This window comes from Falco rusticolus, chromosome 20 (assembly GCF_015220075.1).
Source record: "Falco rusticolus isolate bFalRus1 chromosome 20, bFalRus1.pri, whole genome shotgun sequence".
NCBI classification, from domain to species: Eukaryota; Metazoa; Chordata; class Aves; order Falconiformes; family Falconidae; genus Falco; species Falco rusticolus.
Genome location: NC_051206.1, coordinates 2,607,183 through 2,630,961, shown reverse-complemented (window position 1 = coordinate 2,630,961; position 23,779 = coordinate 2,607,183). Strand labels below are relative to the sequence as shown.

The 23,779-nt window shown below is 48.3% G+C and overlaps 1 protein-coding gene across 3 annotated transcripts in view; it reads left to right on the top strand.

The window, feature by feature from the left end:
* DPYSL2 (dihydropyrimidinase like 2) overlaps window positions 1-23,779 on the top strand; it is a 53,173-nt gene that overhangs the window by 8,814 nt on the left and 20,580 nt on the right. For 2 of the 3 annotated variants that reach the window (XM_037371659.1, XM_037371660.1), the window contains 2 exons: window positions 6,714-6,802; window positions 8,075-8,259. In XM_037371659.1, the coding sequence (XP_037227556.1) occupies window positions 6,714-6,802; window positions 8,075-8,259 (274 nt within the window). Of the gene's footprint in view, window positions 1-3,139; window positions 3,547-6,713; window positions 6,803-8,074; window positions 8,260-23,779 lie in introns of those variants that run through there. The other variant, XM_037371661.1, reaches the window with a different exon arrangement.

The following is a 23,779-nucleotide window of genomic DNA, read 5'->3' as shown; positions in this document are numbered from 1 at the left end:
GCTCTCCTCCGCTAACGCTTGGCAAGGAAGGTTTGGCAGCGTGCGTTCTCTGTAGCACCTTCTAATTTTAGCCTGCTCAGCCTGCCGCCTGCGTTAATAGACCTAAGGAAGACAAAGTGCCGCAACACTATCTAGAAACCCCGTCGCTTCCCGCAGTACCTTGGCAGGTAACGGCACCGCTGTGCGACAGCTGGATCGGGTACAAACCTGCAAGGAGGTACGAAGCGGGTTCAACTCTCCTCTTAACTTCGGACCCAACTCCTGGCCCTGATATTTCATAAATAATCTTCTTTCTTCGTTTAACCCACGGGGGAAATGATACACAAACTATAGCTTTACCAGAGGAATGAATCAGCTTTTATTTAAAAAAAAAAAAAAAAAAAAAAGCAGGCACGCATCTTGGTATTCTCTGACTCTGTTCTCCGCTTGTTCTCATCCCAACATTGTCCTTTAGATACAGCTCTTCTCCTTCCCTCCTGATCACCTCTCCTCACGTCTGTTTATACAACAGACAATATCCATGCCTTGCCTTTGTTTAGCAGGGCTAAACAAGCCACTTTGCAAGTACGTTAATAATTTTTAAATTATTTATTTTGACAAGCTTTTAGCTCATGCCTAAAAGGAAAGAAAATTGGGCTGTATTGGCACTTGGTGTAATGGAGCTAGAAGATAGACTTGGGAACTCAGTTCTGGTCCTTCTGGTCATATGGAAGTTTTTAAAATTTGGTGCTGTGTGGATGTTGAATATTGAACAGCCATGTTTTCCAGCTCTTTAATCTCTTCATGTATTTTATTCTGTACTACTTAGGTTCTTGCAACATGGTGATGGGAAGGAAAAGCTAAGTGTCATCTGAAGATTCGCTATTACTTTCTGAACCTAGTCGCTACTGGATCCAGGTTATGGAACGTATTCAAAGTTCAATAACTGCTGTTCTGAATTAGGCCCATATGCAGTAAGGATTGCCTTTAAAAAAAAAAAAAGTATTTTAAATAGCTGTCTTTGAGCAGATGAGAATAGCTTTAGAAATATTAGCGTGCTGATGACATCACCCCTTAATGGTGCCTCTGTTTCTTCTACTGGTACTGCTGTTCCATAACTTTTAGCATAACGTGGAGACGTGACCTGCCCAAGGTCGAGGAGGTGAGTCAGCGCTGGAGATGCGCAGGTTCCTCTGCCGTGTTGGCGGTCCTTCCTCTGTAATCATCTTGCTGCTGCCAGGGCAGGATCTTGAAATGGTAGCTGGACTTAGCACCTCAGGTCAGCTGCCCAAGGGCCTCGATGCCATCGCTCAAACCCTTCGGCAGCGTTGGCTGCTGCTTTTAGAGCTGAAGACACGCTTTTACCTGGCAAGCAAAGGCAAGAAACCATTCAGATATGAAATCGAGGAGGAATGCTAGCGTGAAAGAGGGGAAAAAAGGAGCACTTGTGCTGTCTAAATTTAGAAATCTGATGTAGATGCTTTCTTCCATGTTCTGAGCAAAAATATGCTGAGATTTCAAAACTTCTTCCAGCACAGATCAGAGAGGGGCAGGATATCTCATTTAGTATTGTCTATTCTAATCATTAAGTCAAAATAAAACCCTACAGGCTAACAAAGTAATCATTTTGTTACTGTCATAGTGAGCCACTTACTCATTTGCTACTAATTGGATATTAACTGATTGGCATATTAGCTACTTAAATGTTGCCTGATGCCCTACCTATAACCAGGAAAAGCTCTTTTACTCTTTGCCGTACAGTCTTCCTGTGAACTAATGTACATAAAAGGTCCTGACAGTCACCTGTTCGAACCGATGTTGCCTTTGTAACGATTTACTGCAGTGATATACCAAAGGTTTTAATATCTTAGGGGCCGTGCACACTGTGTTTCACAGAACTACTCGGGTAGGTAAAAGATCAGTGCATTTTGTGCTAGCAGCTTGCAGTTTGCTTTGTGTGTTGTGGAATTCATTCGTGACTGAGGGAAGAAGGTGAGTCTGTTGGTCATGGATTGTTACAACCTTCAAGCAGAAGTGGGTTTGTGCTGTTTGTGGCTTCCCCAAAAGGGGTCTCGTACCTTCCCCCAGAGCAGCTGATGTAAGAGGAGCTGGTGTAAGCAAACAGATGTCTTTTGAATGGTTGTCCCATACTCTGGCCATGAATCCCATTGCTCTTCGTTGCACTGGGGGCAAGTGCACTGTAAATAAGGACATATTTGTGCCATTTAATGCGTTTCTTTCCTTGAAGTACCAGCTTATGGAGTTCAGGGACTGAGAAATTTAAGACTCCAAGTGTGACTGAAACATTGAACGCGGAGTTTGCAACACTGGACTAGTAAGAAATGGCCAGAGTGATGGGGAGAGGACCACCGTCGTAGCTCTGAGCCCACCTTTCCCTGGCACTAAGGCTCCAGGTTAGTGACCAGGGCTGGGGGGACGGGGTGGGGCTGGAATCCGGGCTGCGTTTTCTGGACAAGGGGGTGTAGAAGGCATTTCGAAGGCGTGGCTGACACGCTGAGAAATCACATACCCGGGAGTGGCTCCAAACCTTATTTCCCCCCGCCCCCCCCCAAGCTGCTAATGCTTCCCACCAGCTTCCCGCTCCGCTGGCGCCAGGGGCGGGGTGGGACAAAGAAGATGGAGGGCAGCGCGCTCCCCACCGCCCCGGGGGCAGCCCCCCCTCCTCCCGCGGGGGTAGGAGGGGGGTGCCCGCAGCCCCCTGCCCCCCGCCCCCCCCCCCGGGGGGAGCCGTTGGAGCCCCCGCACCCGGCGCGCTGTGCTTTGCGGCGGAGCGCTGGCAGCCCCGCCCCCCCCGCCGCGCCCCGCCCCCGGCGGCCGCTCCCGCCACCAGCCGCGCGCAGCCCCGCGCCCGCACTGACGTCCCCATTGCGCCACTTTGCATACGGGCACCTCCCCCCTCTCCCCATTGCACGGCAGCCGCCTCTCATTTGCATCCCGCCGCGCTCTCGGCCAATGGCGCCCCGAGCTGCGCGGCCCCCCCGCTGGGCAGAGGGGCGGGAGCGGGTGGGGGGCGCATGCGCGGCTGCCGCCGCCGCCCCGCGCTGCCGCCGCCGTTGTTGCTGGCGGCGCTCGCCCCCTCCGTGCGCGGCCGGGGCTGGGCCGGGCTGGGCCGGGCTAGGCTGGGCTGGGCCGGGCTGGGCTGGGCTGGGCTGGGCTCCGGGCAGAGGGAAGAAAGGGAGACGCGCAGGGGTGGCAGCTTCTCCCCTTCCTGCCGTTGCGGAGAGCAGGGCTCGCCTCCCCGCCGCGCCGCGCCCTCCCCGGCGGACCCCCCGCTCCCCTTCCTTGTGATCGCATTGATTAGGGCTCGGGGGAATTGATTTTTATTCTTATTTTATTATTATTATTTTTTTTTTCCGGTAGAGGGGAGGTCGGGGAGCAGTTGCTGCACGGGAGACAATAGCGATACAGCAGCCGCCCCGCTTCTCCGACCACACACACACACACACACACACACACGCACACACAAAAAGAAAATTAAATAAATAAATTGGGGAGTGATTTCCCAAGATGTCTTATCAGGGGAAGAAAAATATTCCACGGATCACGGTGAGTCGAGTGCACGGGAATAAAAGCGGGGGAGGGGGAGGGGTGCGCGGGGATTAAGCCCTTTGTGTGCGCGGGCAGCGGTGGCCGAGGCCGGGGGCAGGATAATGAGATCAGGGCGTAGCGCGGCGCTTCCTCCGCGGGGGGGGGCGGGGGGGGCGCGGGCGGCGGGGCCGGGGGCGGCTTCGAGCCGCTGCATCGCCGCGATCGCGCCGCTGCCGCCGCGGGGGCAGCCGCACCGATGTGCCTGGGGAGGGGAGGGGGGGGTGGGGTGGAGGCGGCTGCCCTCCTGCCCCAGCCCGGCCGGGGGGGGTCGGCCGGAGCCCCCTGCCCCAGTGGGATGGGCATGGGGCAGGGTTTGCTCCGTTTCCCCGAGAAGCTTCTGGCAACGCTGGGTCCGCTCCTCGGTGCAATCCTGCTCCTCGGTGCAATCCTGGGGGAAAAGGGACGGAGCCGTTACGTAAACCCCCCCTTGCCTGATCCCGGCAGCCGATTTAGGGCAGGTATTGCAGATCCCAGGACACTAACTTTTCCTTACGTAAGGCGAGCTATTCCCATCTAACGGGCTCTTACAGCCATTTATATAAATATTTTTTTTATTATTATTATTTTTTTTGACACAGAGTTGTTCATTAGTGGCAGCGGCTCCCAGACACGCCCATCCCAGCCCTCCTTCCCTGGTGGAAAAGTGGGCTCCGAAATGGAGCTGAGTGAGGTGTGACATTTCTGGGCTGCACCGTTAGGTTTTACAGGGGGTTTAGGAAATGCAGGGGATGCACAGAATCCCTATGTGATGCATGGAGCATCCTCTCTCTCTTTTTTTTTTTTTTTTCTTTTTTTTTTTTCCCCCCCTTCCTTCTGGGGGTGGGTAGTTTCCCTCCTGGAGACCAGTGGTGGAGAGTTTAAAAAGATGCCTGCGTTTAAATATCGATGAAGGTTACTGCCGAATCGCTGTCACGGGCCAAAAGTACCGTGACGCATTTTTCTTATGACTGACTGCTCTGATTTATGTTGCGTGCACCCGATGCAATCCTCCTGCAAAGATAAAGGATAGAAAAAACCCCAGATTTTCATCTTATTAGCTGTTGTATAAACCCGGAATCTCCTGGGACTAATGCTTGAGGAAGAAGAAGGATAATTGATGCCTGGCTGTTTTGATTGCATTGGTAGGGTAAATACAGATAGATTTAGTGGCAGCCCCTCGCACAGTTGCAAACTGCAGGCGCTTTTGTCTCCAAGGTGGTTGAAACGAGCAGAAGGATTCGCACAGATTCCCGAGCCTGCCATACAGCCACGGCAGGAGACCTGTTTACTAGCAGAAGCACTCAGCATCATTAAAATGGTCGAGTCTGCGTTGTTATCGATAGCTATATGTATATATTTTTTTTTTCTTCTGTCTTAATTGACGCCCAGTGCGTTAGGATTTGGGCTGCCAGTGGCATCGATGGCCAAACTGCCTGATTTTGGTAGTAGTTGCTTTTTTTTAAGAGCACAAGGAGCCTGCACTAGAGGTGGGCATAAATACTGCAGTGTTTCTGGAAATGGTAAACATGTAGGACAGTTTGCTGTAGAGGCTGGCGTTGAAAGACAAGTGGGTTTTTCACGCCCCAAGTTAATTCTTTCAGGCTTATTGGCATTCACCGCAGATCCTAAATTTAAATCTTGGGGGTTTTCTGTCTTTGTGTTTTTTTTGTGTTTTTTTTGTTTTTTTTTTTTCAATTGGTGGCCTTATTCAGGGAAACTCTCCATTGCAGCAGTAGGAGGAAGGAGAAAGAGAGAAAAAAAAAAAGGAGGGGGAAGGAGAACATTTAGCATCTCGTGGATGTTTAGCCATTATATAAAAGATGGATGTGATGGAATAAATCAGCAGTGGATGCAGTAGCCCTTCTGACATTACGAGAGCCATGTCAGCTTGTTGAGTTGACATTTGGGTGCTCCAGCTCTTCATTTTTGTAGCTCTTTGGGAAAACGCCCGATTCTTTTCTTCTGTCTGCCCAGCAGAGTGTCCCAGCTCAAAACAAGGGCCCTGTGCCCCGCTCTCCCTGCCGTAGGTGTATTTGCTATAAGTTCGAGGCATCACCAAGTTGAAGTCTGGCGTTCTGCCCGTTCTTGATGTCAGCTTTTGGTTTCACCAGTCTTCGGCTGTGCTGTTCTGGTATAGCTTTGTTCTCTTGCAAAGACCTTTTTGGGAGGAGGAAAGAGCATCGGAGTAAGCACAAGGGCCAAGGTGTAGCCTGAACGGAGCACTTGCGTAACGTGTGTGTGCCTGGCTTTACGTATGTGCATCAGTAACGGAGGGGGCAGAGGAGCACAGCGGTCACTTGTAACTTTCCTCCCCACCTAGAGCTCTGCAGAGAGTGTTTCACTCTTGTTTGAGTACTGCAAAAAAAGATAAAACTCGGTCGTGACCTAAAATCTCGCAAAAGCAAGGTGTAACCTGGGCTGCGATACAAGCACATTGCCCCATAGCTGCCTTGTTATAATTCCCTTTCTGTTCCTGCCAAACTGTCTTCTGATGTGAGGAAATTTTAATGACTGTTTTTTAAATCCTTCTCTTGAACTTCATTTGCTAATATGGGCTTATTTCCATCTGATTATGCAGTAGTGCTCTGGAAAGGCGGTAAAAGTATCCACTGCGTCGAAGCATCACTAAGTTGGACAAAATGAGTTTGTTTGTGTTGTGTAACCCATGGCAACAGACTTTTGGTCCATTTCCCTGACAGCAGTTGACTCACAGTTAGCCAAGTAGTGACTCCAGCGTGTGGGTGCATATAGGAAATTTTGCATATGACCAAGGCAGAAAAAAAATAGAGATATAGATGTGGCTATTACGCATCTCTCAAAGTATATACTTTTGCTGTAGGTGATGGTGGCAAGCTGCAGGTATGGGTGAAGCTGCCAAGTAGACAAGTGTGGTGGAACCCAGCTCCTTCTCAGTTCTGCTTTTTTTTTTCTTTTTTTATCATTAGTGTGATGAAAGGACTCGCAGATGAAATAAAATATTTTATCTTTCCAGTTGAAAGTGCGGCAACTGACTTGTGCTTTGACATGTGCTTTTGAATAATGTAGGGGTTGTTTCCGTCTCTACTCTTTCATCCCAGGAGTGACACTGCAGACTGTCAGCTTTCTCACAGAATAATTATGTATTGTTTTATGCTTCTTTGTTGCAGAGTGATCGTCTTTTGATCAAAGGTGGTAAAATAGTTAATGACGACCAGTCCTTTTATGCAGACATTTACATGGAAGATGGGTTGATAAAGTAAGTGATGCCCGATACCGTGTCGTTACTGGAAATGTACAGAAACGTACTGCAGATTAGCAAGGAGTAACTCAGTCTTAGTGAGCTGTATTAAATTGCAATGAAAAATGAACACTATATGTATATTCTGGTGTTTGATGGAAGAGCTTTTAAAAAGGTGTTGAATTAAATAAACGAGTGGGCCAAACCCCCACTGTTATTAAAGCATAGGTCAAAGGGGGTATTTACATGGGCTTAATTTTAGCCATGTGAATAGCCTCACGTGGAGATGACACGTGTGTTTGAAGTTACCTGTGTTGTAATGTTTTACTGAGTTATGACTTCAGATATTTTGAATCCAGAGTTCAGCATCCTAATACGGTTTAGGGTGGGAGGCTGGAATTAGGTGACCTCTTCAGGTCTTCTGCAGCGCTGTCTCCTATGGTTCTATGATGCAAAGATCAATCCAGACCCCCTTAAAGTTCAAAACGATCCTGTAGCTTAAGGGCTGAGGTTCAGACCTCTTTCCGGCATGCTTCTGTGTTTTCAGTCCTGAAACATGCATGTCTGGCATGTTAAATGTATTGCAGATTTCTTTGGAAAATTACGCTTAGGAAAAAACGGACGAGCCGGAGGTTACAAACAAGGAATTTTCCTGTTCTGGCTAAACAGTCAGCACATGTGCATTGTTAATCAAGGTTAAAAGTTAAAGGAGCCAGCCAAAGGCAGCTAATTAATTGCAATGTGTTGTCCACTATTGCACTTTTAAAAATGGGTCTGTGAAGAGCTGAACTGGAGAGACCTTCAAGGAGTTTGGTAACCGCTGTCTGCTCGGGTTTGTATTTGTGCAGGGACTACGGCACGTTTAGGCGCGAAAGGCAAGTAGACAGGGCAGAGGCAAAAATCCTTCCAGTGCTCCCAAAACCGTGCTGACATCCGAATCGCTGTTAGGGAGAAGCAAGCGTTGAACCGCCACTTGGCAGCCCCGGTCCAGTCCCAGTCCAGTCCCAGAGGCTGATCCTCTGCTTGGTGCAGCCATTGTCCGATGAGCCGCACGGCTCCTCCTTCAGTCCAATACCGCCCCGAGGTCCTGAAGTAGTCGCACACTTTGCTCTCAATTACGCAGTGGCTTCAAGGGGAAGGAGGGAGTGTTATCAGCGATGTATGCCATCCTGTACGATGCTTCCTATGGAAAAAGCAAACCCTGGCCAGGCAGAGTAGCACAGGGGTGTATGTTTGCAGCCCGTTCGCCTTGTTTGTGTCTGACCCGCTGTTCGAAACCTCTTTACCCAGGCAAATAGGAGAGAATCTGATTGTGCCAGGGGGAGTGAAGACTATTGAAGCCCACGGCAGGATGGTGATTCCTGGAGGGATTGATGTTCACACCCGCTTCCAGATGCCGGAACAGGGGATGACATCTGCTGATGACTTCTTCCAAGGGACCAAGGCTGCGCTGGCTGGGGGCACCACCATGATCAGTAAGCGGGCTGGTTTTTCTCTTCCAAGAAAGCTTTACTTGTGTCTTTCTCAGCTATGGGCAGAAACTTGTGGGCTGTGTAAGTCATGTGATATTGTGGACCAGGTACCAGCCGTGGGGGATTTCTGATGTCTGTCCAGGTTGCTGAGAAGAGCTTGTGTAGGGGTGAGGAAAAGGAGTGGAAAAGCAAGACCCCAGGACTTCCACATCTCGCAGCTGTCGGTTGTTTCACTCTCGCCTGCTGTGTTGGCAGGTTTTCCCTTGCTCCTCGTGTGACTTTGCCAGATTCTTGGGTGTGCTCCTACTGAAACCACTGTCACTTTGACCTCTGGCTCCAGTATGAGTAGCAGATTCTCCTCATTGCTGTGCCGTTGTTCCTTTCTCCATGATGACTATGGGTAGACGTCCCATCATATGGTTCACCCCCAGAAGCTTGATGCCAGTGTAGTATGTGCCTTTGAAAACTGGGCCACTTAATTTAAGGATTTATACATGTCCACTTATGTATGCAGCTTTAGCATCAGGATTTTGTTGGCATTGTTCCTTTTGTGCTCATGCCCTCTTTGGGAGGAAGAAAGAAATTGGGAAATGAAAATATCTCAAAATAAAAAGACAGACAAACTGAGTGTTCTGCTGACACCAGGATTAGACACTCCTAGTGTTCCCCTCTGGCTCTGAAATGCCTCATGAATGACTTCGAGGCTATCTGTCCCCGCTTGTGTTGGCTACAGATGCTTGGCTTGTCAGAGCCAGGATTTTAAAGCTCTGTGAGTCATTGTTAACCTTGTTTAAGCTAGAGAAAAAAAATAAAAACCTCTGTTGCCGTGCAGCTGATCACCTGTGAACTGTAACGCTGCATCCTGGAGTCTGTTCCGCCTATGGGAATCAGGGATAATGGTGTAAAGTGATACAATATCTGAGCATCTTGCATTCTTTCATGTCCTTTGAGGTGCTGCCATTTCGCAGGAGGAGAGTTAAGGTACAGGGAAATAAAAGAGCATCGTTCAGAGCAGGTACTAGTGTCTATTGTCCGATCCACGGATATAGAGAGATCTTAGGCACAGCCAGGAGTCAGCCTGACTCTCCTCAGTTCAAACCTAGTTGCTGATGGACCTGGACATCCTCATCTCTTGGAGGATGGTTATAAGCGATCTTTGATCCCTGGCCTGGTGGGCGGACTCTTGACATGGAGGTCGGGAGCAGGAGCCAGTGGTCCAAACACAGCTGCACTGTCTGTGTTTCAGAAGCAAGTCTTTTTCTGGGTCTGGACCTTGCAAAGAGGTTGTGTCTGGCCTGTGAACTTGGTCTAACGCTTCAAATAAATAGCCTTAACACCCACCCCACCCCCACCTGGAAATTACTTTTCATAATGTTATCACTTAGAGTATGAAATTTGTGTATGAAGATAACCTGACACATACAGAGAACACAAAGGGGGATTCGTTGTGCATACTGTGGTCTCATTGCGCATACTAATAGCCACTTTTTCTTCAAATCTTTGCTGTCAATTGAAATTAATAACACTGAAATGGTATTTTCTTTACAACTTCAGTTCATTGACATTTTGTTGGTTATTCCTTTGTTACTAGTACACCTGGTTCACACTTGAATTATCATTTTGTTCTTCCTTGTTAAGTTGAATTCGATCAAAATAACATTCTCTGTCACATCTGTGTCTGACCTTTCAGCAGCGTTATTTCCCCCAGTGCCACTTTTTAGAACATTTTAGGCAGAAAGTGCGTTGGCAGGATTTTCTGAAGTAGCCCTTTGCTTTGGTCGCCGAAGTGTACTGATGCAAAGCCTCATGCTTGGACCTGTCTGTGTCTGTGTACGTGTGTATTGCCCTTACGACTGTAGTATCTGAACACCTCGCTAACGGTGTTTGTAACACGTCTCTTGAGTTAGGGAAGTTGGAGGAGAGTCGCCCATTTTACAACTTCTCATTTTACAGCTGTGAAAAATTAGCACAACGTTGATTATGGCTGTGGGCAAACCCTGTAGAGGAGGCTAAACCTGACCGTACTGCCTTCCAGAGCATCTCGGATTAGGATAAAACCATCTCTGAACAAAAACCATCTTCCTAAAGAGTAGCAGCAAGGACAGTAACTGAGCTGCTTAGGATGATGGAGAGAGACATTCCTGATGGTTGGGTATCAGCAACTGGAGCTGAGCAGTGGAAAGAAGGGTAAATAATCCAACTAGACTTCAAAGCTTCCAAGACTCTCCTCTATGTCAGCTCAGCTGTTCTCTCAGCAAAATTATACCATTTGCAAAATTGCTTTTCCACATTGAAGCATGCAAAACTGCCCTCGTGAGCACGCTCTTGGTGGGTGGCCTTTGGTTTTTCCCAAAGCAGGTGGGAGTTGTGGTTGATTGCAGCTTTTTTTTTTTTTTTTTCTTTTATGATAAACAGGACAACATTTAGTGAACTAGATTCATAATATCACAAATTACGGCCTGAAAATGTTAACACGCTAATGTTTGTCATATATTTTAAATACTGTGTCTGGGACTTTTCAAAAGAGAATATGCTCCTCTCCTGGAAGTGTGGCTGGCTGCGTGCCTCCGTTCTTTGGGCTTTTTTGGAAAAGCTAGCCTCATGGATGTGAACTTTATGGGGATGAAACACCCATGTTTCTTCATTTGTGCTTTGGGCAAACTTTGTATTATTTGTTTATGAATACCTTTACTCCATCTGTTTTTCTCTTTTATACATAGGCCTCATTTTGGGCAAGAAAACAGGTTGGTTGGCTTTGTGCTTCGATTCGTTTCACGTTTTCATGCAGGAGGGCGCTTTAAGGCTGTTTACTTTACAATCATTGTAGAGAAATATTTGTTTTATGTGCATTTTTCAGTGAAGTTAAAACTCGAGTCTTGGGTAGGTTTCTGTGGCTTGTTGGTTTTCTAAAAACTGTGGGTGAAATCCAGGCTTGGGTGAGGTAAACGGGGAGTTTTGTCGTTGGCCTCGGCGGTGCCAGGAGTTCACCCTTCATGCCTGGTTTGGTTTCAGTGAACTTTGTTTGCAGCTCAGATCAAATTCAGCGTTGTTCCTTTAATTCGCATGGCAAACGCATCCAAGGGAAGCAGACAGGAGTTCAAGTATGTAACCTATTGTTTCCAGCCCTCTTCTCGTTTGCTTCCGTTCCCCTTTAAAGTAAATTAGTTTACTGCGGCATCGGAGAACCTGGCTCTCAACTGGCATCAAACGGAGCGGTCGCATTTTCTGCATGGGACCAGTGGAGATCTGTCCTGGTGGGGAGCAGGTCTGGCTCCCGTCCAGTGCTTCCCAACTTCGTGCCCTGGTCAGCTGGGATGAGGGAGAGCAGCTGGCAGTGATCTGAACGAGGCCTTTTCTGCGCTGCATCACCTACGCCCCCACGGTGCGCTCCAGTCCTTGCTTCCCTGCTGTCCTTGCTAGCCCTCCTCTAGGTTGCTTCACTTGGGGGTTAGGGCTGATTTCTTTAGCTGCTCGTTCCACAGAGGCCGTCTGAACAGGAATTCCAGCTATGACCCTTCTGTCTCTACCCTCTTCAGTGCCAAAGGCAAGACTCCAGCTGACTTGGCTAACGTATGAAAAAAATACAGTTGGTTTTGTTGTGCAGAGCTGCTGAGAGGTGGGGTGACGGACCGTGATACGTTCTTCTGAAACGGCAGTTTGCGTGATCCTTTCTTTCTCTGTCCCTGCCTTGAAACAGGCTCCGCTTGGGGACCCCAGCTGAGGGCAAACAGCACTGCGCGTGTTTGAAGGTAACGTTACGCTGGAAGAAACTTGGGTTGTCACCCTTTTAAAATGTCAGAACGCAGTGTTTGGGCATGGAGTGGAAGGGGGGATTCCAGGATGATCTGCAGAAAAAACTTTGGAGAGGCTCCAGCTTGTTCAGTCTGGCTTCTCTCTAGGCTCCCCTGTATTCCATGGAAAGAGAGCAGCTTTTCCCGAGTTCAGGAAAAGGACTTTGAAGTTGCCCTTTACAAGACGCTCTTTCTCATCCATGGAGCCTGTGGAGCCACAGTTTTGTTGAGCTAAAGATGGTGTTTTTGAGCCCCTGTTGTCCCATTTTGATATAAATTGATGCCCTAGGATATAAAACAGTCCCGGGAGCTCTTGGAGACATCGCTGCAAAGAACGGGGTGGCCTCTCCAGGTGTAGCGATGGTTTGGTCGTCGTATTAACCGTGATGGGTAAAATCCCCATCAGAAGCAGGGGTAGAACTCCCTGATTTCAGGAGCCTTTCTCTGCTCCCAGCTCTTCAGAGGGGATGAAGCTAAGCTGTGTCTATTTACTGGCTCTCTGATCCTCCGGTCTGTTTAATGTCCTGGTGAGAACTGCATCTATCCCAGCCAACTCCCACACACATTTCAGCCCCCCCCACCCCCCCTCCCGAAGATGGGGCTTCTTCCCGGGTATCTGCTGTCCTGGAGTGAAATCGCTTGCTGACATTGCCTGTGTTGACTCAGTCAACCACTGTTATAATCATAGAGAGAAATTACAGTGAGAGAAATTACAGCTCTTTCTGGCGTGGTGACTTGGAAGCCAGCTGCCTTTTGAACTTGACTAGCAGTTATTCTAATAACCCAGGGAGTGTACGCTGGGGACATGAGCCTTAGTATCTTGGGAGGTTCAGAAAACGCAGGGGAACTTCACACGGGCTGCACTCTGCTTCCTAATGCTTTACCCTGCTAGTAAAGAGAGAGCTGGTGTGCAGGGTGGCAGGCGTTTTCAGGAGTGTGTTACCTGCTCAGCCACCGTCAGACTTGTAGCAAGCTGACACCAAGTCTCCAAGGTCATCCTGAAGATCACCGCCTTGCTCGAAGGAGGCGTTTGCAGTCTAGCCTGCTTCCTCACCTCTGGGTTTGTGAACTGAGCATCACCTGAGAGAATGGAGCCGCCTCAACGGAGGTCAGAGCCTGGAGCTGCAGCAGCGTGAGCTTAGAGTAGGGTTTAGAAAAGGGGAAGGGCAACCTGGCGTGCGATGGCCTTTAGACCCACCAGTGAGGACTAGATGATAACCTACCCTACTGGGTGCTGCTGGTTTACATTACCGGGGTTAGTCCTATCCTGGTGGAGGGCAAGAGCCTAAGTGACGGGCAGAGGAGGAGGAGGAGGGAAGCAGAGACGCAGGAGGAGGTGACAGCAGCGGTCATGCAGTAACTTGTGGCCGAGCTGGAAGGATCAAACCAAGCGTTTTGAGTCCAAGGGCAGTGACCACAGAGCTGCAGTGTCTCACCAAGTCTCTGCGGCTTTGTGTACACAGCGCTGCATTGTTCCGCAGACACCAGCCTGAATTCTGTTGCTTTTTGCACCCAGTAGCAGAGATGAAAGGGGAACTGTGCAGCTGGGGGCTGGCACTTCAGGCGGGCTGCGCTGGGGGGTGGGGGCTTGTTTCACTTTCTAGCAGCTAGCAGTGGTTCTTCTGCAGCAAAGACATGTGTGATTCTCTGCAAATGCGATGAAAATGTCCGCTTGCTTCTGTAACACGTCTTTGGTGACTTATACAGGTGGAGGCTTCCTTGAACTCTAGAAATAAAGGCAGTAGCACGCGGGAGCACCGAGTCCCTCCGGCCCTTTCCTCTCCCCAGCTCCCCTCGGTGCTTTTTATGCCCCCGCAGTGATTCACGCTAAATCTTGTTTGCTTCGCTGACTCCCAGCTTGCTGCTGATGCGTTTGTCGCTTTCATTCAGAGCGGTCTTAAAATCATTAATGGGAAAGTCGGTCTGTAAACGGAGATGGGCACTCCCCCGTTGCGAGCCTACTCTTCTCAAGCTTTTAAACCCCTCTAAGTCCATTAGGCATCCCTGCCCGCGTGGGGTGCGTGGCTGCTGTGCGGGTGACAGCCTGCCTTGCCGGAGCCGGCTCCGCTTCCAGCCATCCCTGCGACGCTGGCTTTCTGCTGGATGGGATTTGCCTCTATTGTTCGGGTGGAGTTTCCAAAGGGGTCTCGTTGGAAGGGAATGAAACGGATCTGCCAAGCCCTTGGTGTCTCTTGCCAGTTAGCACAGAAGGAAACAGCTGGTGCGTCCTTAGCATACGTGGTGTGTTATTGTGTGTAATTTCCCCCCCCTCCCATTGGGCTGCAACTATTGTTTGTCATCTCTTTGCCGCTGAGTAGGTTCCTCTGAGGAACAGAGGAGGACTTCAGGAGCTGTGTAGGTTTGCCTGAGGCTGCGTAGGAGGGCTGTGTGGTGCAAGGGTGTCGTTAACCCTGGCTGTCGGATACTCAGCCTGCTAGCTGGGCCACCTTTCCTTCTTGGTGCTGAAAGATGAAATCCGTGGCATTTGGGTTGTGAAGCCACTGCGGTCCGGCGCGCCTTGGTTTTAAGTCGGTCAGTTGCCTTTTCCCTGTTTTCCCATCTGCTTTCCCTGGAGCTGCTCTGGATCCTGGCCCTCGCTCCTCTCCCAGCCTTCTGCCTCTTTGACGACCCTGATGTTTTTTGAAGAGCAGGTGAGTGGCACCCTTGCTCCGTGTCTGTTGGGCCCCATTCTGCTCTGGACCCACTCGCCGCCCCGGATGGTCGGTGGAGGCTATCCCATGCATGCTGGAGCCTAAAAGGTCTGGTTTAGTTAATAACAAACAAACTTTGAAATGGCAACACCACTGACAGCACAGCTGTCTCCCTGCAGAGGTGACCGACCTAGGTTTTTCCATGCATCCAAAAAGTGGGATTTCGCACCCACCCAGGAGTAATAACCACTGTTGTTTGCTTATGTGATAGCGCTTAATACCTCATATTCCATATACTGGTTGGGATCAGTAGTGTTGCTTTCCCAGCGCGTGGAAAGTTTGTGTTCTTTTGTTTGAAGAGCTGCTTTTAAATGCTTTTCCTGCTTTTGCGTGCCCAACGCTCTCATCCCCAAGTCCCCTGCCTTATGATAGGCAGGAGAGGTCAAGAGCTAAGGGGTATCACTGATGTGTCTTACATCGCCCCTTAAATCAGCAGAAGATGCACGTGATGCTTGGAAGGGTGCAGGTATAAAGTGGGGTCCTCCAGCTAAAGCTTGTCTACTGCAGGTGGAAAAGCAACCTTAGAAAAATGAAATACCGTTATCCACCTCTGTTAATGTAACATCACTAGCTGTCTGTGATAGGTTTTCAGGGCACGTGTGTCGAACTTTTCTAGATAACCTGTCTTAATCACCTTCAAGCTGAGACAAGATCTTAAAAGAAACAGCTGGAAGTGGCGCCTCCAGCTCTTTTCTTGGCTTGTTTTTCCCAATCCGGTGAAAAGTCCCTTGGCTTTTACCTTCCCGCGAGCTTGACTCAGCAGAAACACTCGTTGTCAGACAGGAACTTTTAACTTTCTGTGCTGGGAATTAGCTTTGTGTGTCGGGGAAAGGAAGCAAGTGATGCTTGAAAGAAGTGATGGCTGAGATGAGATGCAGTATTTCTCACTTGGGATGGATTCGGGCGAGGGCTGTCTGTGGAGTGGAATTTGATGTCTTGGGTCAGTGGAGTCTTTTTCCATCTTTCCTTCAGCTGCTGTGCCTTCAGTTCATAGATCCCATTGTTTCGCAGAAACTGGATTTTTTTTTTTTTTTAAATCTTTCTGGTGAGAGGGAGAAATGTTTAAGGAATACAAATTAGCTCCTCCTGTCTAGCATACTTCAATCACACTTATAAATTGCCAGTTGTTACCAACTTGGGGCTGTGCCTGCATCTTTGCATAACCCGAACTCCCATGGAAGCCATGTGTGTTTAAGAGGAATGCAGCGATGGCCACTGAAGAGTTACAGCTTCTGGGAAGACTCTTTTCTTCCCTTGATACACTGCAGTTAGTGTTAGGACTACTTCTGTGACAATGGGGACATCGTTTAATTTCTCCATGCTACTTACTAGCTGTCCTTAATGGCGGGTGGCTTTCTTTCTGAGGAGTTGTAAGCTTTAATTCAAATTAGTTAAGTCCACCTGGAGCCTCATAAGGACATAGTGATGATTTTTAGTAGAGCTGCCTGAGTGCCTGACGTGTGAAAGACTGGGTACCACCTAGCGATGAGAGAGTCCTTGTCCCTCGCCGCTGGGGTCCGTGCAGGCGCAGACACGCAGTCCCTGCAGCTCAGGATGCAGGCACTGCTTGCTGTAAGGACATGAATAAAAGGAAAAAAACTCGGTGGGAGGGAGAGACGAGGCGAGCCCTGTGTGCTTAAAGTGCTTTTGGCTTCCCGGAAGGCCGGTTTTAAGTGATAGGAGGGTTCGAACCGTTAGGCTTCAACGTGCAAATGTTAATGGGAAATCTCTCGGTGAGTTTTCAAAGCCCATCAGAAAGGGCCGTGCTTTTGGAAATTCCCCTTTCTGACTGCTGCTAGGGAATATTTTCACCAGATTGCTTTGTTCCTGAAAGCAGTTACATATGTGCAGTGTGTATATTTTTGGAATCTAGGAGAGACTCTGCGGCGTTTTACATATGAATGAAATTCCCTGGCATAGCCTGCAGGCAATGTGAGCTGGTAAAGGAGTTTCTTGGGAATGATCCTGTATTATTTATTGCGCAGATTTGCTTTTTGTGCAAAGGAGAAGGGGGAAGGTTCCCAAAATGTAGCACAGCAAGAGAGAGTGCAGTCCGGTATTGCTTCAAACATCTCATTCCAGAAACGCCTGTCAGTTGATGGTACTTCCCAACAGACTTTCCTTTATTCCAGGTTAAGATTTCTCAGGATTTGTATCGGTGTTCAAAGAGAAGAGTTCAGCTGCTGGTGGGGCACAGAGTGCTTTTCAGACTGATGTGCAGAGACTCTATTCAGTGTGAATTGAAAAAGGGTTGTCAAGTCTTTGTAGCACAGCGGTAGCTGGAGAAAAAGACAGATGTGCGGGATGTTCTTATGTGGAGCAGAATTAGGCCACGGTACCGAGATCAGAGTTTGCTTTTGCTTTGCGAAGCAGTTGGCGCTTTTGCAAGCAAATGTGCTATAGAAAGGGAAAATGGGAACTGTGTGGAAATGAGTCACGCCGAGCTGTCCCGCAGCGTGGATCCGGGCTGTTGACCAGTTTGGCTTTTGTGTTTGAGGTGGGAAATAAAAGTTGAGGTCCAGAACGTAAGAGTTGCCTGTAAAAAGCTTAGTGCGTGGGTAAAATAAAAGGCAGCATCTTCTAGGTACAACTTTTCCTAAGCAATTTGCTGCAGGGGCCCTGGATTGGAAGAGCCACAGGCTTAGTGGCAACGAAGTGGCCAGGCGGGGTGGTACCCAGGAGCGCATCCTGTTCTACCTCAGACGTGGTGCTTTGCACCCCCAAACTTGGGGTTCTTCATGGGTCTGGGAAGGTACCAGGCTGCTGGAGAGGGCAGGCAGGGCTATTTCAGACCTGGAGGAAGGAAATTCGGCAGCTGGGGACTGTGTCACAGAGTTCTCTATTTAAACTAAGGATGATCTAGTTAGGACTTCCTACAGGTTAATTGTTACAGCAATCACAATAGCTAATTTGCAGGCAATATTAGCCTTACAAAGCTGACAGAAAACTAGCACGTGGCCACGTGTGTTTAGAAAATGGACATGTGCAGGGTGAATGTGCTGCTTGACCTCTGCCCCGCAGGTTTGTTGGGAAATAGATTCTGCTGCACCTCCACATCGGATCCCACCACAGTTCTCTCTACGGACACATGGACATTTATCTGGGTCTGATTCGGACCTTGCTTCCTTGTCCATAGTTCTGTTCGACAGTCACGAGTGGTTTAACTGAGAACGGGATGGGGACTCTTAGTGTCTTACCAGAGGTGGAAATGGTGTGATGATGGTGGATGAAAACCTCTTCCTCAAAACATGATGTCACGAGAAGAGGAAGTGTCTGGTTCTGGTCCAGCAAGGGAAGATGTTCCTATGGCAGATACACAGAGGGAAAGGACAGGTTCACTAAGCAGCTGCCCCCTGCCTTTTGCCTCAGAAGCTGTTTAAAAATAATAAAAAAAAAAATTTAAAAAGTGATTCTGTAGAATCATAACTCTTTGCATTTGGTTTATTTTGTCGGGGAAAAAACTGAACTTTCTAATCCTGAAAACATAAAGCCCCCTCAGAACCATCACGAATTTCCACTGTCGTAACTCGGGTCCCGCAGTTGTGTTCCTCTTCATCTCCAACGCCCGCCTGAGACAACCACGGGCAGTGAAATGAAGCTGAGAAGCCAAAATCTGGTCTTGGCAACAGTGATGCAAATCCAGAATTGTTCCAGCATCCTGGCTAGTGGAAAAAGCCTGGCGGGCAGGGTCTATCTCCACTGACCTGAGAGGGACAGAACCGGCTTACGGCACTTGATCTTTTGTCCTCTTGCTTCTGATCAAACACTTGCCCCTTGGATGTGTTGTTACGGTTGTGTTTTGCCTTGACTTGAAATCCAAGGCTGCAAACAGAGGTTTTCTCAATCCCTCAAGGTTTACAGACCCACTTATACGGGAGTCTTTGATGTCCCGTGTGCTTTTTTTTCATGGGCTTCAAGTGTGGAGTGTGCCTTAAAGAAAGAATAAATCTTGGAACCACTTAAATATCTCTTTTGAACTTGGCTCCCTCCTCCGCTATCGTGGTGACCTCCTGAGATACAAGCATAGCTTGGATGTGCGATAAACCTGTGCTGTAAAGAAATGGAGCCTTTTTTGATCTGATTTTAATATGTAGTCATTCCAGCTGTGGAAGAGGGTTATTAATTATTGTCGGGACATACAGACCCCTATTCTTTACATTTGTGTCCAGCTGGCATTAAATTATTAATCTCATTTTGGATCCAGTCCGCAAAAAAGACAAGTGAAATATCTGTATGACATCAGTAAGGGAATAACAGAACATTGCAGTCTGAAAATGTAATCGGTGGAGCACGGATATGTCTTAATTCTTCTGAGCCTGGTCCAGCTTCTGATTTCTCTGCACTGAGTCTAATAAACTGGATCTAAACTGACAGAAAACAACCCACGATGTCGTTTAGCCCGGCTTTTCTTCGGGTAGTTTGGCAGGCGCGTGTGAGCAAACGGTCCTTGTGCAGTTGTGTTAGCGTGATCAGTGCTGTTCTGTGCAGAGTTACTCTTCACATGAGTCTCTTTATTTCAGTATTTTCTTAGGGGGGAAGGAAGAAACAGCAATAAAATAATCCGGGAATAAATCCCCACAAATACGCAAAACTAAAATCTGATAGCTGGATCCAGATTGTTGAGAAAATCCTTCGGTTTGACTTCTCCTTACCTTCAGGTCTATCAGCTTAGGTACGTCAGGTCGAAGTGGTGACCTTTAAAGCGATCTTGTCGCTATCCTTTCTCGCCCTAGATCAAAACCATGACCTGGAGTGTGGCTTAGAGGAGGAACGGGGTGTGAAATCAGAACGTAGGAGCTGTGAAGCTCTTTCAGGTTACGTGATTTGGGATTTTTGAGCTCAGAAGAAATGCTGAGGTCTCTTTTCTAGCCTAAATTGATGTGGAGCCGGTAGCTGTCGTTCAATACTTTGAGCAGAAGTCTTGTTGCTGGGAGGCTTGACTTCTGAAGAGCTTCATTACTGGGCCAGGCAGCTCGATTTCTTGACACGGAGGAGGGTCGTGGTATCTTCACGGGTAGCAGAAGGGACTGTGGTATTTTGCTAGCTGAGAGTTTGGACTCTCTGGATGAAATAAGGTCTGTGATTGTGGGATCATCTTCTCTGAAGCCTCTTGGGTTAGTTAAGGGCCTGACCTGCCGTTCACGTATATTGATTTGATTCCACGGACTTTCCTAGCGTTACTCCCAGTTTACACCAGTGCCAGGAGAATACTGCTGCAGCCATAAACTAACAACAACTCCAGACTTCTAAGTAGGGAGCTGTGCAATTAGCAGGGCTGAATTTAATTAAAACCTCTCAATAAAATGGCTTGTGACAGAACGTACAACTCAATAAATTCACCAGATTTCATCACATGCAGTTGCTGTGGAGATTAAGTAGTATTAAACAGGCAGATGTGTTTATAGTGATCAAGCTGCTATATAAAGTTTTGGGTCGGGGAGATCTGCCTGCTAACAGTCAAGCTTCAACGTTAAGGATTTTCACCTTATAAACTCCTTTTAAACAATAGGCACATTTAATGCTAGTAGGAGCAGGAAATAATGTGTAAAACTGCAGTTTATAATAGCAACTGGAAGCCTGCATACATGGTTTTATTACATACGCTATTTTTGTAACATCTGACCCTAATTCACGTTTATATTGTCCGTATCAAATAGTTCTGCTCTTTGCTGGGAGCGATGTTCATTAGCTGGAGACCGAGAAGTTTTCATGCGTGCTTTAGATGACATATAATTAAATGAGCTGAAAAAAACCCCTTTTACAGGGGAAAGCTGGAACCAAGAGCTATTAATAGAAACTCCAGGAAGGGGTTGTGAGCAAGCCAAAGGCCTGCTCAGATGAGGCAGGATGCAAAAAAGAAAAAAAAAAAAAATAGACACACCACAATACCAGGAAGCTATAAAACCCATTAATCCCCACCCATGAGGATGTCCATCCAAAAAATAAAGTTTTGTTTTCAGGGCAAGGCTAATACCTCCATTCAGCTGTCCCACCGAAGCAGTATTTCTCTTGAGCTTAGCGAGGGGTCAAAAATATAAAGGCATGGCTCTTAAACTGCATTTTTTTGAGAGCCTTAAAGTGCCAGAGAAAGATGATACGGGCTTTTTGATGGCTCAATCTCAAAGCATCCTGCAGGCTGTTGGTTAAATTCCCCGGTCTTCTGTGTGTGATCCCCCATGCCCACACAGAAGAGCTACCTCCGTTCTCCAGCTGGGTCCTTGGTCAGAGCTGCAGATACCCATCCCCCTGCTTCGGGAAAGCTCTGAAGGACCAGAAAGCCACCGCGTATCCAGGCTTGGCAAAGGAAGCCAGGCTGCGCTGCAGCGTTTTAGAAAGCCCCTGTTCGGAGCTGAGATCGGCACCATTGCAAGCGTGCTGCGCAGCTGGCGGGTTGGCGTGGTGTTAGAGAAAGGGAGACGACACAGCAGCTGCACGAAGAGCAACGGTACGGTTAAATCCAGCCTTTCATGTGCGCACTGACCAGCGGTGCGTTGAAACGCTAGTTTCATCTTCAGTTCATCTTTACAAACTGATGCTGTCACTTCTCCTACCCGACTTAGGATTTTTTTTTTTTTTTTTCCATGCTGATGTTAAAACAGTACCACTTTGTTTTCCCCGTGCTTGGAAAGTTCCCTTTAAATCAAATCCTCTTGTAAGTTTTCGCCTTCCCCTTTCGTTTAGCACCCGATTATTTTCACACCGATTATTTTCCCCTTTCAATTACCTACCCGATGCCCCGGTGGCTGTTCCCTCTCCCCTGCAGCATCCAACCCTTCCGGCTCGTGGGATGCAGAACGTTTCAGCTTGGCTGGGTGCCAGCCCTGGTATATTAAAGCCACACAGATAAGCTAACAGTGGTTGGGTGGTGTTGTCTCACTTCAGCTTATTGTCTGCCTTTAATCTTGAGCCGATTAATCTGTCCAAGGAGGAGCCGAAGGATCATGAGCGAGACGGGCAGGAAAACAGCGCTGGGTGATGGGTGGGTGGGAGCTGAAATACTGGGAAGTAAGAGCAGATGCGCCTTGTCAGCACAGTGTGGACCTGGACGTAATGACGGGAGAGCAAAGCCAGGCGCATCGGCGAGGTAATTAAGAGTCTTAGTGATTGTGGCTGGAGGAGCCGTGGCACGTGGGTACGCAGGTGCTCACGTCCCACCGCCTTCCAAAGGGAGGCGAGCGCTCGGTTTGTCTGGGAAAAAGATAAACAGACTATCCAGCGATTTTGGAATCTTGTCAGTAGTTTACCAAGGGGAAAAATCAGATGATCCGTAAAATACAAAATCCTTTTTTAATTTAGTTTTATTTTATTATTATCCTTTTTTAAAAGCAGTTACTTTGCTGATGTAAACAGGCTGGCTTGCTTCTAAGCCACAGGCTGTTGTATTTTGGATTCTGCATCTCAGAAGGTTAAAGGATAAATCTACAGAATGTTTTTCTGTTCGTAGCTGAGAAACCACTGTAATCCTAACCTTGGCTTCGCCATGTAACTTGCTGAGAGTGTATGTTAAATAAAGAGAAATGGTAGAGTTAGGCTTGAAATTCATTCTGATTCAGGGAGCTGCTACGAGGACCGCAAGCTATTTAGTTCCTCCTTTGAAGGTTTCAGACTGATGAAGTGATATTGAAACGATCTTTTCCTTTTCTCTCTTTTTTTTTTTCTTTCTTTTTTTCCCCCCCCTCTTCATTTTGTTTCTGTTTTTGGAGCAAGCTTTGAGCTTCAGTTGAGCTGGCAACTTCCTTTTCAGACCTCAGCAGCCGACATCGTTTCTGCAGCAATAACAACAGGAAGAAAACATCTGGGCTTTGACGGACGGGAGAGATCAAGGCTGTAGTGGTCTAGAGAATAAAGGGGTGACAACAGTCCGCGCTGCAACAGTTTGTCTTGAGCGTGTCCTGCAGGCGTGAGGCCATTCCAGTGGCTGCAGGAACAAAACGTTCCTGGTTTCCGAGAGGAAGGAATGAAAGATGGGGCAGTAAGCTGTTAGGTTCCCCCGAGAGAAGGGGTTCAGTGAGGTCAGGACATCACACTGCTTTTCTCATGGGAAACCTCCGGGGAAATCTCCGTGGTGGGGTTTGCTGCATGCTCCGGTGCGTCAGAAGACCTTGTGTCCGTGGTCCTGTGGCGGATCGTACCCAAGGGTCATCTTGGGAACCTGGGGTTGTGGGAATGCAGCGGACGGAGCTTTCATCAGCTCCTTTGCACTGCTCTGAAGCACAGGGACCCTAAAGAAAAAGAAAAACTTTGTTTTAGGCTGCACTCTTGGGCTGTGCTGAGGACTTGAAGGAGAGCTTCCTTGGAGCTGCACGTGGGCGACTCCTCCCCATACTAAGGGGAAGAAGTAGTTGTAACGCTCAACTCCTGTAACAGCAGGCAAGGAATCAGGCTTGACGCTTCTCCTTTGAAGGATCTAGGCTCGTTCTTACGTATTTGGGCTCCCAGAAAGCCCAGCCCTAGCATGTAGGGATGATCTTGCAATGTTGCTGACCCCTTCCGTTGTAACAAGGGATGGTGAAGTTGGGGGGACGTTTGCATTTGTGTCTGAATTACCTCTGGACTAGCACCGAGGGTTACATCCACCTTGCTCGTGTCTCATGTGCAGCATCTTCTGCTCGCCTGTGGCAACACGCTGCCTTCCTGCTGCAGGGTGCTGTGCACCAGGTGTAGCCTCCAGCCCCCTGTCCGGCAGCGTCCCTGTCATTGTCATTGTCCCATGGTATGTTCTATCCCACTGCTCCTTCCCTGAGTCTCTTTGGACTAGTTAAATCACAGGCTTTTGAAGGCTGGTGACTTACCTTGTGCATTCAGGCTCCCGTCTTGCACGTGAATATAACAGAGTGGTTATAGTTGCCTGGTAGAAGGCTGCTAGGGAAACAAACTGTGCTCTGTTTTGGTGGGGATGATGGGTGGTTTGGCTGTTGGTGAGCTCAGGGGAGCTGCTGCGAGATGCGTTGGCAGTGCAGCTTCCATATGAGAGATTCTGAATCCCCAGAGCTGACTTTCATGCACATATGCACCACTGCC